The 18,434-nt window shown below is 35.0% G+C and overlaps 1 protein-coding gene across 1 annotated transcript; it reads left to right on the forward strand.

Annotated features, from left to right (window-relative positions):
* The first annotated feature begins 15,049 nt into the window (after positions 1–15,049).
* On the forward strand, positions 15,050–18,152 carry LOC131875741 (uncharacterized). Its single transcript, XM_059220382.1, has 3 exons — positions 15,050–15,304; positions 15,405–15,503; positions 17,811–18,152. Exons 1-3 carry the CDS (start codon positions 15,050–15,052, stop codon positions 18,150–18,152), a joined length of 696 nt encoding a protein of 231 aa, XP_059076365.1.
* The last annotated feature ends 282 nt before the right edge of the window (positions 18,153–18,434 follow it).

The raw sequence follows: 18,434 nt of genomic DNA on the forward strand, positions 1-18,434 counted from the left end.
ACCTTAAATTGCATTAATACATATGCTTCTTTCAGTAATTGAAAACTGTGGCAAGATATGGAAAACATATAAAATGTAATAGCTTACTTTTTGTTAAGAATTATAATGTTTTAACTTTTCGATATTGGTACAAATGGGTTTTGAAAGGGTCCAAACTCTTGTACAATGAAGCAGCAAAACAGGCAAACAGAACAAGTATTATGAGATATGGGACAAATCAAAGAACCTATCACATCAAATCAAAGTGAGACACAGCTACAGCCAAGCTGTCAAGCATGAACAACAACCAAAAAGTAAGAAACAACAGGGTTCCTTGAGATTCAACCTAGACAATGCCAGAATCAACTTTATTTAATCTCACACCCATCTGCTAAGAATTATAATGTTATATGTCAAAATTAAAATTCATTAATGTACAATAAAACCGTTTCAGTAAAGACACTAACCACATGTTACACATAATTAAGAATCATGATCCATTACATCGAGCAAAAGCTGTATCATGGGGGAAAAAGCTAGAGGTTGAAAAGTGTAAAGCAGCGAATTTTGAACAATTATCATCCATCCTTACAAATTCTTAGAGGGGCTTGTGTGCTAAAGAGGTCCTCATGACTCCTAATTATCAATATATATTAGAAAATAAAATGTCATTAGTGTAAATAAGTACTCGTGGATATGGATGTCATCTTGTGATGACTTCAAAATACACTTAGTGCTTTTGTGAATGTTTTATTGGTGTGGTTGGTGCATATCATCAATTGCATAAATGTATTTTTTAATGATTTGAGTTGAGTGGCTATATTTTTGGGATTGCAAATAACGTCTATCGAATTAACTTTTTAGTTCAATTGTAAGGTACAAGGCATTGCCTTTTGACTTTTGAGGAACTCAGTGACGAGGATCGTCAAAAGCACATTATTTTAGTTCCATATACTATAAGTATTATTTCAGATGGAATTATCATGATTGTAGAAAGATTAACAGCAATAGTGTGATGAATTAATTCGTTCGAAAAAGTGGGCTTTTTTGGGGACGGTCATTTTCATGTTAGATTTATAAAAAATATTTAATTTTTCATTTGTTTTAATATGTCATATAATATAATAATTTTTAAAGCATATGCATTGTTTTTTATTAAATTAAGTGGGAAACAAAGGTCTGATTTTTTACAAAGTTATCAAAAGGTTAGGCAAAGCAAGCCAGAAACAACACAAGAAGAGAAAAAGGAACAACTACAACCAAGCTATCAAGAATGATTAAAAACGGACGAGACAACTAGGATCCTTGAGGCCCCACATAGATAATTCCAGGCCTAGCACGAGTTAGCCTCTCACCCAACACTCAAGCATGAACTTGGGAAAATGAAAGAGGAAAACCTTTTATCTTACAACAGTCTATGAGACATTATCTTTCAAATTTTCAGAACAAGTGGATGGAGAATTCCCCATGAAGAGCTCGTCAACATGTGAAGAGGGAGCAATAGAACAATGAGGTGAAAGGTAACCTCCCACCATATGAGTATTATGGAGTTAATCCAAGCTAAAAGTAATTTTGATTGTGAGATCAGGGCCCATAGGGCAAATCAAAATCACATCAAAAGCTAAGCACTTGTCATCATCTTGAGAGGAGTCATCCAAGAGAGAATCAAGTGAATATATAGTCAAGTAATTTTTGTTAGCATTCTTCGACCAAGAAGTGGTGACCTAATGATGCGAGAGGACAATCCATAACCAAGTGACTAATGGAGAAGCAACGACGACACTCATGACACCAAAAGTTGGAGGTGAGACAACCCTAGGAGAAGTCACAAGCACAACACTCGAGACACAACTAGGGTCAATAGTATTGGCAATATGCTGGAATTGCACGTGTTGTCATTGATGTCAACACTGTGCTTCGGTTGGATATGGTTCTGTCTCGGTTGGTTACTGCTATCCCGGTTGGACTTGCGTATCAGTGTCTTTGATCTAGTTTGATCATATTGGTTGTTTCGGTTTTGGATGGTTATTCAAGATGGTTATATGCTTGTCATATTCAGTTGGTTCATGATTTGGTGCTCTGGAAGCTATCGCTTATGTTCTGGATTACCAGTTGATATTTCTTGGTACCGGTTGGCGATATTTGATGATTTGGTTAAGTGATTTTGGTTCGGCTTATAGAAATGGTTCCTAACGTGTTGAAGGCATTCTTGATCATGTCCTAATTGTTTGGTGGCTTCACATTAGCTGGCGTGATGATTTGGTGGTCCTTGGATCCGGTTGGTAATTTTGTGTTATTACATTGAGGGTTTCTGCCGGTTGGTGAAACGTGTTGATAAAGGTCTTAGCTGAATTTCTGGCAGATATAATTATTTGAGAATTTGAATTAGGTCCATGCTATGTAATGTAAATCATAGTATTGGTCTGGTGGTATCGTGTGATGTAATTTTGGTAATTATGGTTTATGGGTTTAGGGTGTAGCCGACCTTTTTATCAAGGTTGATGATCTGTATTTATAAGCGACTTATTCATGTAATTTGTATATCGATATAGATTGAAGGTTATGTTTGCATTATTCAAAGAGGTAATTGTGCGAACAAGGTTATATCATTCAGCGAAGGTTTTGGTGTTGCAAGGTAGCAATTTGTGCTTAACCGAAATTGTATCAAGCATTAGGAGATGCTATTTTTTAGAGTTCATTTTATTCGGATTGTAGTTTGATGTTTATGTAAGTCAGTGAGACTTCCCTTTTTGTGTTGAGCAGTGCGCTCTAGGCGGTTGGCCTAATTGCAAGTGCAATCCCCATTGCAATTATTTCGCATACTGCTGCAAAAATATTATTTGACTGTGGATAGGGTTTCCCACTGTGGTTTTTTCTTTTACCGAGTTTTCCATGTCAAAATATTGGTGTTGTGTGTTCTGTGCTTTCATGCTTTATCTTTCACTGTGCTGTTTATATTGTGCTTTGGTAAATGGTTTATAATATGCATTAAGTGTTTAATTTATGGAAATTTGATTCACACCCCCCCCCACTCTTAGTTTTCCTTCGATATCTGAGATTCTAACAATTGGTATCAGAGCAAGGTCCTCTCCGCAAAAGCTTAACCTCCTGAGGAGATCCGATGGCATCAACTTCTACATTTAACCCCTACTGGAAGGAAAGTCCCAGATTTGATGGTACAAATTACAAAATATGGAAGGAGCGAATGAAGATTCATTTGAGATCTCTTGAAGCTGAAGTTTGGGAGATAACAAAGCAAGGGTATACACCTCATGATCCTAATTTCGGAACTTCGACACCTGCTGATGAACAAAATAATGCTGATAATGATATCAGAGCGAAAGAAGTTTTGTTAAGTGCCCTATCAGATGAGAAGTTGTTTAATGTCATAGAGCTAGAAAATGCTAAGCAAATCTAGTTGAAGCTTGAAACTCTTTATGAAGGTGACCAAGCAGTAAAGATTGCAAAACTTGAAGGTTACCGAGTGAGATATGAAACTTTAAAGATGGAAGAAGATGAGAAGATAAGTTCTTTCATGGACAGAGTCAATGAGATTGTCATGGGAATCAAATGGTGTGGTGGAATTGTTAATGAGGATGAGGTTGTTTCAAATATTCTGAGAGTTCTACCTGTGGCTTACAAAATGAAGGCTATTGCAATAAATGAACTTCGGACAATGTTAAATACCCTATTACCAGAGAACATTACTTGGGAAGTTGACTGCTTTTGAACTTGAAGAACTTGGAGATCGGAGTGCTACTAAAACTGAGACTGCATTTAAAGCATCCACCTTCGGTATGTAGAGAATGTCAAATGGGTAAGAAAGTTAGAACTTCTTTCAGAAGCATACATGATAAATCTAATGAAATTTTGATCCTATTCATACTGATCTGTGTGGACTGGCAAGGACTAAAAGTTTTCAAGGTGATAGATACTTTATGTTGCTTATTGATGATTACTCCAGAATGATGTGGGTTACATTTTTGAAAGAAAAATCAGAAGCTCTTGAGAAATTCAAAATTTTCAAGGCTATGGTAGAGACAAAAACAAGATTGAAAATAAAATATTTAAGATCAGATCAAGGCGGTGAATTTATATCTGGTGAGTTCAACAACTTTTGTGAGAAGCATGGAATCAAAAGACAATTTTCTGCACCTAGAACTCCACAACAAAATGGAATAGTGGAAAGGAAGAACAAAACTATCTTAGATGCTGCAAGGTCAATGATGATGGAAGCCAAATTGTCTGATATCTATTGGAGAGAAGCTGTCAATACTGCATTCTACATTTTCAACAGAGTACACATAAAAGGTGATATCGATAAGACTCCTTATGAATTATGGTTTGATCATACTCATACTGTCAGATATTTCAGAATTTTTTGAAGTAAATGCTGTAGCAGAAGAGATGATGCATTAGGGAAATTTGATCCTAGATGTGATGAAAGAATATTTTTGGGTTATTCTACTAAGAGTAAAGCATATAGATGTTATAACAAAAGACTGAATAGGATAACAAAAAGCATAAATGTCAAAGTGGATGAGCAAGGTAATAATCAAATTTGATCATATGACTATGGACCAGAAGACGAGATTTTCAGATTAGAATCAATTATGCAAGAATCAGTTCAGAGTATTGATCCAGTTGCTTCAGTAACATTAGAAAATTCCACAATGATTGTTGATGAGCAGAAAGAATAAGAAAGTTATGATAATTCAAAGACTCCTAGGTATGTGAAGCTGAATCATTCTGAAGGTCGGATCATAGGAGACAAGAGGAAAGGTGTGATGACAAGAAGAAGGTTAGCTACTTAAGAGGTATGTTTAATTTCTCAAATTAAACCGAAATCTTTTATTGAAGCAAGTAAAGATGAGAATTGGATGAAGAATTGAATCAGATAGAAAAGAATAAAACATGGGAATTAGTTCCTAGGCCTAAAGATAAAAATGTTATTGGAACCAAATGGGTTTTTAGGAATAAATTAAATGAGGAAGGTCAGGTTGTAAGGAACAAGGCTAGATTGGTTTGTAAATTGTCTAAGAAAGATGAATCTCCGAGAGTGAACCCATTTAGATACAAATCAATAATTGATGGATTGTTGTACTTAACTCAGACCAGGCCGGATATAATGAATGTTGTTTGCATTGCTTCTAGATTTCAGTCTGATCCAAGAGGAAGTCATGATATTGCTATTAAAAGAATATTCAAATATTTGGCAGGAACAACAAAGTATGGGTTATGGTATCCAAAGGATGACGATTCCCGATTATGTGCCTATACAGACTCCGATTGGGTAGGAGATGTTGATGACCGGAAGAGCACTATAGGTGGTGCATTCTTTCTTGGGAAGAAATTGGTTTCATGGCTTAGCAAGAAACAATCATACACTTCATTATCTATTGCTGAAGCTGAATATGTAGCTGCTGCTACTAACTGTACTTAGATTTTATGGATGAAGCAAATGTTGAAGGATATAAGGGTAAGTTATGATAAGCCTATTGTTATTCACTGTGATAATACTGCTGCTATTGATATGTCAAAGAATCCGGTATTTCATTCCAAAAAAAAACACATTTCTATAAGGTATAATTTCTTGAATGAAAATGTTAAAGCAAAGGAAGTCAGATTGGTTTATGTGCCTACTAAGGAACAAATTGCAGATATTCTAACGAAACCATTTCCTAAAGATACTTTTGAATATTTAAGAGATTAGTTGGGGGTCACCACCCCTCCCGAAGAGACTTAGAGATGCAGGGATGCATCAATCCGGTGAGCTTATCAAAAACATCTTCTGATCCGGGTTGATGGGATGATGCTGTTGCTCAAGGGGAGTAGTCAGTTGTTTGGTTTGGCTTCAACCCTTTGTCATTGATGTCAAAGGGAGAGAGGTGTTCAAGTGAAAATCAAAAAATCTTAGGGAGAGATATTTTGTTGGTTCTTGATTGTTTGGGGAGATTGTTGGCATTCCTTGGCACTTGGATGTTTTCTCATTCAGTGTTGCCATCAATGCCAAAGGGGGAGATTGTTGGTAATATGCTGGAATTGCTTATGTGTTGTCATTGATGTCAACACTGTGCTTCAGTTGATTATGGTTCTGTCTCGGTTGGTTACTTCTATCCTGGTTGGTTACTGCTATCCCGGTTGGACTTGGTTATCAATGTTCCCGATACGGTATGATCGGATTGGTTGTTTCGGTTTTGGATGGTTATTCAGGATGGTTATATGCTTGTCACATCTAGTTGGTTCATGATTTGGTGCTCTGGAAGCTATCGCTTATGTCATGGATTACCGGTTGATATAACACATACTAGAGGGGCACGATTATCACCAACCAAGAAAGCACCTTGCGATGAAGCTAGAGGATCAGTAATAACAATCCTGTCATAGGTGAAGGGTGCAACAAAAGTGATAGAGGGTATGAATGGGAAATTTGAACTAGTAATGACAATGAACAAAACAGTGGTCATCGCATCAAACATGGTATAAACAAGATTAATGAAATATTACTTTAGGTATACTATTTAGACCTATTTCTTTTGTTTCTTATCTATTATTTTGGCACATAACCCATTTTCTTTGGTAGGACATGTTTACTATTATTTGCATTATTGATTTTTCACAAGATTTAATTATATTTGTTAGTGTAATTAAGTGTTGTACCTAGTCATGTCTTCACCTAGGTCCTTATTACACATCACTTCAGTTTACTTAGTGACCACTTTAGGAACATTCCCACTATCCACTTTATATGGGTGATAGGTTATCATTTGCATATGATTATGACACTTGTCCACATCGTGTGTAATCCTTCATTTGACCTTGCCTTTATATGCAAGGGTCATTAGTAAATTTTCATGTCCATTAGCAATATTCATCAATCTTGCATTGTTGAAGCAATCTTTCTTGCCATTCTCTCTTGTGAAAATTATTTTGGCCTTCAGTTATTTTGGAGCTATTGTGGAGTCATCAAATAATCTAACAATATCCATCGACTCAAAAAAAATTATTTGTATTTACAAAGCCAACTTTGAAGATATAATTTTTTTTTTGTATTTATATATTTTATTATTTGTAATACACTTTCTTTTGAAGCATACAATTGAAAGATTTTGGAACTAAATATATAATTTGATTAAATAGATTATAAATCACTTATTTCATTTACATGTTAGAAGATAGCTCCAAAATATTCTAAATTTTACTATTTATCATTATCATATTTATATGTCTTGTCTCTATAACACATCTAGTCAATTCACTCAATTCACAAACAAGAACACTAAATGAAATAAGAAAAAAATATTTATTATGTATCACTCAAGATCAAGCCACTCTTTAGCTTTAACAAATGGTTTCTCTTTAAAGAGATTAATTAGTCTACCTTCTAAAAGAGTAAGGTCATATTGCATTCTATCTATTTAAAAATATTTATTATATATCACTCAAGATCAAGCCACTCTTTAGCTTTAACATATGGTTTCTCTTTAAAGAGATTAATTAGTCTACCTTCTAAAAGAGTAAGGTCATATTGCATTCTATCTATTTTTTCTCTAAAATCTAGCTAGTTTATCTTTAAATATATCATAACTAATGCTTTTAAAAGTGGGAAGGTTGCCTTTTTTTGTTATAATATAGATCAATCAATGTTAAGAGTATCCTCCCTTGTTTTCTTTAATATATTTTTAAATTGATATATATAATGCTTTTAGAAGAGTAGAGTCACACTACAATATTTGTTTCAATCAAGTAGGAGAGCTCTGAAATATAAATAAATGTATCAAAATGTCATTTGGGACTTAGTAATTCTTCTTAATTGCATTATTATTTTGTACATGAGTGGCTAGAGGGTGACTAATATAGACCATGGGAGACCACAATGTACCATGAAATGCAACAAATTAGATTCATGAAGCTGAATAAATATAAATGCACTTGAATAGGATAACGAGACAAGATCTTTAACATAGGAAAATCTTAAAAGAAAGTTCCATAGAATGATCATCATAATGCAACAATTTACTCAAATGATCAAACATAAAAGCATATAAGAAAAATATTGAGCATTGAAAGTAAAGTAGTTCATGGAAATGTTGAGCTTATGTAAAATATGGAAGAAATGGAAATGACTTGATGTATGTGTTGTTATACTCATTTTTTCTCCCTTTAAAATTTGAATAAGGCTCTCATCCAGAGGTAAGTGAGTGTGTTGATATGGCATGTGGGACATAAATATGAAGTTAAAGTGTCATTGAACTTTCATCTATAGATTGAAACTTCTTTATTAAACTTATTACTTAGCCTAACAAAGATTAATTCTACTTTTATACTAACAATAGTCACATTGTATAGTATATCAAAATCAAGTGCCAAATTTCTTCTTATAGTCCTATCTATTTTGCTAATGGCTAATTATTTAAATTCTATGAAATGAGTTGGTCATTATTTCATTATATTCTATAAAAAGTAAACTTTAAAAATCATACTAAGATCTTTGAACACTATTTTTTTACTTATATGTTTATTTATTTTTAATTTTTGCTAGTTAGGTGTAGCCTTAGGGCTGCTACCTTTATATTGATATAAAAAGAGAGAACAAAACATTTGTTGTTATGTAATGAGGAGGCAGTGAGAGATTCACAGAGTTTAGGAGCATGCCTAACAAAAACTAAAATATGCAATCTAAGATTCCATATCAATTATTGCAATTGTAATAATGAATAGTGCAAAAGTTGGATGAATGGGCTTCCTCTAAGAGTTGCTATCTTGACCAAGAGGTGGAGTTGTAGATATATCCTCAAATATCCCTTGTATATGCACATTGTGTAGAGATGAGAGATTGAATTTGTTAATCTTAGAGGATTCGGTTAATACTGAGAGGGGGTTTGAATCAGTATTAACAATAATTTCAAACTTAAAACTTGAACTTATAAAACTTCACCAAATCAATCATAAACCAGTAATAAACTCTTTACCATTACCAGTAATCACTGATAACCAACTGTTAAACCGATTTATCAAAACTGCTCATTAAGTGTTCATCAACATGCATAAGCTGAAAGTAAAACATAACAACACAAAAACATTCACCATATGAACAACATGTTTTTCGTGTGGAAACCCAAAAAGGGAAAAACCACGGTGGGAATTGGTACCCACAAAAATTGTGCTCTCTTTCTAAATGCGCCCTATTAGGAGCCTAGCCTAGTTAGAAGCTTACAAAGATACCCTGTTAGGAGTAGACCCTATTAGGATCAACCTCGCAAGAGGATTTAACACTCAGATGTTGAGCTACCCGGTTAAGAGATTTACATTGAAAGGCCTATTAGGACCTACCCAGTTAAGGGATTTTGCTGCTGTAATTGTTAGAGAACAACAGTGAATGGTTTGGGTATAGCACTTAACTACTTGCTTGATCAGATCCAATTCCTGCTCCAAATCTGCTACTCTCTGAGAGATCTCATACTCTGGTTCAACTTCACACTCTTCTCAAAACCATTGACACAACAAACATCAACTGTACTGACATAAATAACCTTTACAACTTAGTCGGTTAAAAAAACCTAAGACTTACAATATAGATCATCACAGATCTTTTACAACTAATTAGAGATCATCATTGATCATCATATGGATCATTACAATCAATTATAAATCAATTACAACCGTTGAATGATCATCTCGATCTGATACAAAGCCAAACCCTTAGAACACTCCTCTAAGCACTTTGCATATTCCCAAGAAATTCTCTCTACAAATGCGCCAAAACATCATTCAAATACTTCATGCGGTTTGTGCCACGTCATCACCAACATTTGAACTTGATGTAGATCATTTCCAAACCAAAAATCATTACCGGTTAAGAGAATTCTTTATTGGTCCTTAAAACATTCTTAAACCCTAGCAAAAATATAACATGACTTCCGATAACCAAAACATGATGTGGTTCCGATCAGATGCATATTACAATGATATAAACTCACATTCCAAACTGCAACACTTCAATCATCACCAATCGCTAGATCTAATGAAAACATTTCCTCGTTTACCAGTTAAGGTCCTAATTCCTAGTTTCCCATTCATTTACCGGTAAGCTCTTTCCGGTAGACCAAAAATACTAAGATGACAAAATAAAACATAGTAAACATCACTTGCCATCAATGACAACACAAATAACTGATCAAAGTCATCCAATCATGCAATCTCAATCTCTTCATCACAATGTCATCACAAACAGTCCTTTACTAGTTCAGTCATCATTCTTCATCTGCATCAGTTATGCCAATAATGCCAACATTCTCCCCCTTTGGCATTGATGGCAACACCAACATAAACATCAACTAAAATCACGGTGCTCAGTTATGAAACTTCTCAGCTGTACTTCACTCTTTTGCTGGTTCTTCTCTTCTCTTCTTCATTTCTTCTCCCTCTTTCTGTTACACATCTTCTCCTCCTTAGGCTAATATATTTCTTCTCCCCCTTTGACAACAATGCCAAAGGTGCATATGCATCGTCGATCATCAAATCTGCTGCTGCCTTCAACATCTCTGCAAATCTCATCTAAGCTGCTCCCCCTGCGGAGTAGCCACCATTTCATCAATCCATAGTGAAAAATATTCATTCAGCCTACTGGATTGATGCATCTCCTGCATCTTAGTTCTTCTTATGTAGGGATCTGACCCCTAATTTACCTTTGAGGTACTCAAAGGTAGTCTTTGGCAATGGTTTTGTGAAAACGTCTGCTAGCTACTCTTTGCTTGTCACATACTCCATTATGACTTGTCTTTCCTGTACTCTCTCCCTTAGAAAGTAATATTTCAATTCTATGTGCTTTGTCCTTGCATGTAACACATGGTTTTTCAAAATATTAATTTTACTTGTATTGTCACAATAAATAGTTACCAGTTCATACATATTAAGTTTAAAACCTTCTAACACATGTCTCATCTAGATTGCCTGCATATAATTCATTGATGCAACAACATACTCTGCCTCTGCCGTTGAATGTGATACACATGTTTTCTTCTTAGTTGTCCAAGCAACCAATCTACCTCCAAGAAGAAAAGCTCCACCGGTAGTGCTTTTCCGGTCATCAACGTTGTCTGCCCAATCTGCATCAATAAACACTTCCAAAGAAAAATCATTTTTATAAGGATACCATAGGCCATAATCTATTGTGCATTTCAAGTACCGGAATATCCTTTTCACTGCTACCAAGTGAGTCTCCTTGGGATCCTTCTGAACTCTAGCAACCAAACCAACAACATGTGAAATATCTGTTGGCTTGTAAAATTCCCTAGCTAGAATTTGATTGCAGTTAGTTGTATCACCAACACTAAATAGGAACTTGTTTATACAGCAGTTGTATCTCTAGCACTAAACAAAAACTTGTTTATACAACACAGTCAAATGTGAATGAACATCTTTATATGGTTTAATTTGGAACCTTCTTGTTTATTCAATGCATGGTGTTTTACATTCTATCTTGTAAGTACTGATAAACATAGCAACTTGAACATTTATTATTCATGAACATTGATACCAGTTTATTAAATTTCCATCAAGGAGCGGGAAGGGAATATCTTTTTAAAATGCACCTGATAGTTGAACTCTGACTGCCGATGGTGGAATTCCCGTAATGCTGAACTTGTAGTTGTATTCTATCCAAGGATCTTCAAAAACTTCCCATGCATAAGCCAAAATATGACACTGTCGATGCAGACAATTCACCAGAGTTTTGTGCTATCGGTCACCATCTACGTCAATACTGACGTACTGAGTTTCTCGCGACATATGGAATGCTATTAAGCACTTCTCAATCTTCCATGTGTTGTAGACAACTTCTACTTTGCGGTACAACCAAACCCTCTGCTTCGCACCTGTCGGCTCTACGCCATACTGCGGTAACACAAACTTCATGTCACTACCCGATATTGGGTTAGCAACAATGGTTGATGATGCACGTAGATGCTATGTCTCTGTGTTCAGGAACACATAATGCATGTTGACGTCTTCACACTTATGGAATCACATTTGTAGTCCTCCACGTAGCGATATGCTTCCTGCAACTCACACCACGAGACCTGCTGGCTATACTGCACTTGCTTTGACGATAATGACACTGAACTACACTTGCTTTGTCAATAATGATTTCAGAATCAAGCAACCAATAGGCTAGTTTGGAAACTGACGAAAGGCTAGTAAACTTCGTGAGGTGCAATAACATACACACACAAGAATTCAATTCTTTTCTTCCAGGCATGATCATTCAAACTCATGCCATCCTTTTATTCAACAAACCAGTTAGTTATATTTCCCGTAAGAACTATCTTAATAGTTAAAGATAATTATGGTGTTTAACTTTATTTTATTCATCAATGCGTTAAAAATATTAATTATTTACCTATAATGTTCCCCAATAATTAAATTCTTGAAAGTAAATACAAAACAATATTAATTATTTTATATTAATATTATAGCTTTGGATTAATATAAATAATTAATATTTTAACGCATTGATGAATAAAATAAAGTTAAGCACCATAATTATCTTTAACTATTAAGATAGTTCTTACGGGAAATATAACTAACTGTTTCGTTGAATAAAAGGATGTCGTGAGTTTGAACGATCATGCCTGGAAGAAAAGAATTGAATTCCTATGTGTGTGTGTTATTGCACCTCACGAAGTTTACTAGTCTTTTGTCAGTTTCCAAACTGGCCTATTGGTTGCTTGATTCTAAAATCATTATTGACAAAGCAAGTGTAGTTCAGTGTCATTATCGTCAAAGCAAGTGCAATATAGCTGGCAGGTCCCGTGGTGTGAGTTGCGAGAAGCACATCGCTACGCGGAGGACTGCAAATGCGATTCCATAAGTGTAAAGACGTCAACGTGCATTCTGTGTTTCTGAATGCAAAGACATAACATCTACGCGCATCATCAACCGTGGCCGTTAACCCGATATCGGGTAGTGACATGAAGTTTGTGTTACCACAGTATGGCATAGAGCCGATGGGTGCGAAGCAAAGGGCTTGGTTGTACCGTGAAGTAGAAGTTGTCTACAATGCATGGAAGATTGAGAAGTGCTTAATAGCATTCCATACGCCGCGAGAAACTCAATATGTTAGTATTGACATAGATGGTGACCGATAGCACAAAACTTTGGTGAATCGTTTGCACCGACAGTGTCATATTCTGGCTTATGCATGGGAAGTGTTTGAAGATCCTTGGATAGCATACAACTACAAGTTCAGCATTACGGGAAGTCCACCATCGACAGTCACAGTTCAACTATCAGGTGCATTTTAAAAAAGATATTCCCTTCCCTCTCCTTGATGGAATATTTAATACACTAGTATCAATGTTCATGAATAATAAATGTTCAAGTTGCTATGTTTATCAGTACTTACAAGATAAAATGTAAAACACCATGCATTGAATAAACAAGAAGGTTCCAAATTAAACTGTATAAAGATGTTCATTCACATTTGATTGTGCTGTATAAACAAATTCCTGTTTAGTGCTAGTGATACAACTGTTGTATAAACAAGTTCCTATTTAGTGCTGGTGATACAACTAACTGCAATCAAATTCTAGTTAGGGAATTTTACAGTGGTATCAAAGCTTAGAAATCTTGCCAGTCTGTAGGGTTTTTTTCTTTCTCTTGAGTTGGAAATTCATGAAAAATCTATGCACAACTGAGTATGCACCAAGGAAATTATAATTTTCGGAATACCAGAGTCCGACAAAATAGATATCAAAACTCTCCTTTAGCACAAGGTAGCTCTTCTATTCAATTTGAGATTGAGGATAGCCATACTGAAATTGACGAAGAGATTATTTTGGAAACAAATAGTATGGGGGAACCAGAAAACAATAGGGATCTTACAACTTCTTTAATTAGAAGTCAACAAGATATGTAGAACAATGTCAACAAAATGACTAATTTAATGACCCAATTCATTAATCAACATCAAAATAATGGAAATAATCAACACCATAATGTTGGGGCAAACAATGGAGGTAGAGATGAGCATTTTGTCAATAATAATAAGCCGGAAAGAATAGGAACAACCAAACCTTTTAGGCCAACTTTCACTGTTAGGAATGTGCAACCTGAAAACAAACCAACAATTAGAGAAATACATGATGAGATACACCAAAATTGGTTATTATCAGGGGATGATTTTAGGTCAATAATGACATTTAGAGAATACTTGGATGTTAGAATGAAACATAGGCCAAGAGGACATCAAGGGAATAACAGTGAATTACAGAGGAAAATCGGTAAGATGTCTATCCCTTACTTTGATGTGTCAGGAAAAACCACAACTAGAGCTTGGGTGCAAAAACTAGACACCTACTTTCAATTAAATCCTTTGTTAGCAGATGAAGCAATCAAATATGCAACATTACATCTTGACAGTGTAGCACACGAATGGTGGCACATGGGCAAGTAACTTTGGGTCATAATCAGACTATTACATATGTTGAATTCATTGAGAAACTTATTGACAGATTTGACTCTAAAGATCCTGAACTTCATCTAAAAGATTTAACTCAGCTTAAGCAATTTGGAACTGTTGAACAATACATTTCTGAATTTGAAAAATTGGCAGTTTTAGTAACAGAAATTTCAGAGACATAAAATTGTGATATTTATAGATGGATTGTCTGATTCACTCTAAAGTTGGGTCAAGTCCTTGAACCCTCCTACTTTACAAACAACTATTAAAAGAGCAAGAGAATTGGAACAATCTTCAAAAGGGAAATTTTTTAATAAAGCACCACCACCTAAACCTGGAAATGACAAACAACCTTTCAATAAAGATAATTTCCCTAAAAACAAGCTAGATAAAGAGGAGAGGGAAGAACTCAGAAGGAAAAAACTATGTTTTAGCTGTAGAGAATCATGGCAGCCAGAACATAGATGTTTGGGAAAGGGAAAAATTCATTACATTGAGGTTATGTCAGATAGTGACGATGAAGAGAATGTTGAACCAAATATAGAACCTGCACCATAGAACACGGAATCAAAGACATGTACTAAACATGGAGAAGGGGTAATAGCATCTATGACAATAACACCTCATTATAATATTTTTAGAGTTAGAGAAGTTTTGAATGGGCAACGTGTGGTTGTCATGCTTGATAGTGGTTCTACTCATAATTTTATAGATGCAGCTCTTGTGGAAAAATGTGGATTGCAAATTGAAAAACATGAAGGTTTTGATGTTAGAGTAGCAGGTGGAACTAATTTGTCCAGTACTCATAAAGTCCCTAAATTGAGTATTACTCTTGGCAATTATACTGTTATTGATGATTTTTATGTGATTGACTTGGTTGATACAAATGTTGTTTTGGGCATTCAATGGATGGAAACATTAGATGAGTACACTCAGAGTTTTAAAAGTGGAATTTTTTTTTAAGATTGATGATAAGAAAGTAGTGCTTTGGGGTATGTCTAACAGTGGTCCTAGGATCGTTAGTGTTAAAAGAATGGAGGCTATTTTCAGACATGGAGATGTGGTATGGTTGTCACAATGTTTAATTTCCAACAAGCTATCAGGATTTGAATCTAAAAATTATCAAGATGATTTATTGAAAGTATTAGATTCACATAATTTGGTTTTCAGTGATATACCTCTAGGAGTTCCGCCTGATAGAGGATTTGAACATACCATTGAATTAGAGGAAGGTGCAAAACTCATTCTCACAACTCCTTACAGACATCCTAAAACATTCAGAGATGAAATAGAAAAGGCAATTAAGGAATTGTTGGATATGGGGCATATCAGGCCCAATTCTAGTCCTTTTGCATCATCAGTAGTACTGGTCAAAAAGAAGGATGGGACTCTTTGCATGTGTATAGATTACTGTGCTCTTAACAAAAATCCAATCAAAAACAGGTATCCAATTCCTCGAATTGATGAGTTGTTAGATGAATTACATGGTGCTGTTTATTTTTCTAAAATTTATTTGAGGTCAAGATATCATCAAATTAAGTTAAGAGAACAAGATATCCAGAAAACTACTTTCCATTGTCATTATGGTCATTATGAATTCTTGGTTATGCCGTTTGGGTTAACAAATGCTTCGGCAACATTTTAGTCTTGCATGAATCATACTTTTAACAAACAGTTGAGGAAATATTTGCTAGTTTTCTTTGATGATATATTGATTTACAACAAAACTTGGGAAGATCACTTAAAATATATTGATATTGTTCTTGATATTATGGAATCTCAATCACTTTATGCAAAGGCTTCTAAATGTGAATTTGGAATGACAAAAATTTTGTATTTAGGGAATATGATCAGTGCTATAGGTGTACAAGTTCATAAGGAAAAAATAAGAGCCATTTTGGATTGGCCACCGCCACGAAATCTTACAGATTTATGAGGTTTCTTTGGACCATGCAGTTATTACAAAAGATTTGTCAGAGGATTTTCATAGCTCAGGGCACCGTTGACAAATCTTACCAAAAAGGGGGTATTCCGATGGACGAAGGAGGCACAACAAGTTTTTGAGAAACTGAAAAAGGTAATGAGTTCTTGCCCAGTACTTGCGCTTCCAAATTTTAATCATCCTTTTGTCTTGGAATGTGACACATCGGGTGAAGGAATAGGAGCCGTTTTAATGCAAAATAAATATCCTATAGCATATGAAAGCAGGAAACTTAATAATCTAGAGAGATTGTATTCTATTTATGACAAAGAAATGTTGGCAATCATGCACACATTGGCAAAATTTAGACAATATTTGGTTGGAGGCAAATTTGTAGTCAGAACTGACCATAACAGTCTGAGATATTTCTTGGGACAGAAAGGCTTGAATGACAGACAACAAAAATGGATAAGTAAGATCCAAGCTTATGATTTCAAAATTGAATACGTGAAAGGTAAAAAATAATGTTGTTGCAGATGCACTATCTAGAAGGCCTGAAATAAATGCATTGTCTGTAGTAACAGCTAATTGGAAATCTTTATTGCTAGTTGAATATTCTAAGGATTATTTTGCCTGTGATTTGCTAGATGGTAATACACAAGATGATAAATATAAGGTTGAAATGATGTTATCTATTACAAAGACATGATTTACTTGATTCCAGGATCGAAGTTAAAAGAGAAAATCCTCCAATCAGTGCATGATGTTCCTTTAACAGGGCATCCCGACTACTTAAAAACTTACTGACAAATAAGAGAAAGATTCACCTAGAAAGGACTAAAAAATGATGTCCTTCGTTATGTCAAAGAATGCATCACTTGCCAACAAAATAAAGCAGAGCATACTTATCTTGCAGGTCTATTGCAGCCATTACCTATACCAGAACAAAAATGGGAAAGTATATCAATGGATTTCATTACAGGCCTACCACGATCTCAAGGTAAAGATTGTATTTTTGTTGTGGTTGATAGATTAACTAAATTTTCACATTTCTTATCTATCACGACAGAATTCATAGCTGTTCAGCTCACAAAATTATTCTTTCAAGAGGTGTTCCGCTTACATGGTTTACCAAAATATATAATCAGCGATCGCGATAGCAGATTTTTGAGTATATTTTGGGGGGAATTGTTCAGACTGACAGGTATGGAGTTGAATCACAGTACGAGTTATCACCCACAAAATGATGGACAAGCATAAATAGTAAACAAGTGGGTTGAGGGATACCTTCGTAATTATGTATCTGGACATCAGAAAGTGTGCGTTCGTTGGTTATATTTGGGTGAATATTGTTATAATACTATATATCATATATCTATTGGTATGACTTGTTTCAAAGCATTATATGGGTATGATGCACTATCTTTTATTGATCTTGCTTTTGATCAGAGTAATGTTCCCAAATCTCGTGACATGCTTCAGGAATACCAAGATATCTTGAAATCACTTAAGGAAAATTTGCAATGTGCTCAAAATCAACATAAAATTTATGCAGATAAGAAGCGTGTTGAGCGACATTTTGAAATTGGGAAATTGGTGTATCTCAGACTACAACCCTATAGGCGGCCATCTCTCAAGCTTAGTGGGGCTGAGAAATTGAAGCCTTGGTTTTATGGGTCATACCAGGTGGTTAGAAAAGTTGGTGCAGTTGCGTATGAATTGGATTTACCCGTAGGAAGCAAAATACATAATGTATTCCATGTATCTTGTTTCAAAAAAGCTTTGGGTTAGCAGGTGACAGTTTCAGGAAATCTCCCACCACTGGATGAAGAAGGGAAATTAGAGATAACACATGAAGTGATTTTGGAGACCCGAGATAGGCATTTGCATAATAGGACAATCAGGGAATATCTCATTAAATGACAAAATTTACCACTAGATGATGCTACTTGGGAAAATGAGTAGGTTCTTCAGCATCTTGGATTGCAGTTGCTTATGGGCAAGCAACATTAGACAGGGGAGATTGTAATGTTCACCAATAATTAAATTCCTGAAAGTAAATACGAAGCAATA

This window comes from Cryptomeria japonica, chromosome 5 (genome assembly GCF_030272615.1).
Source record: "Cryptomeria japonica chromosome 5, Sugi_1.0, whole genome shotgun sequence".
Lineage (NCBI taxonomy): Eukaryota > Viridiplantae > Streptophyta > Pinopsida > Cupressales > Cupressaceae > Cryptomeria > Cryptomeria japonica.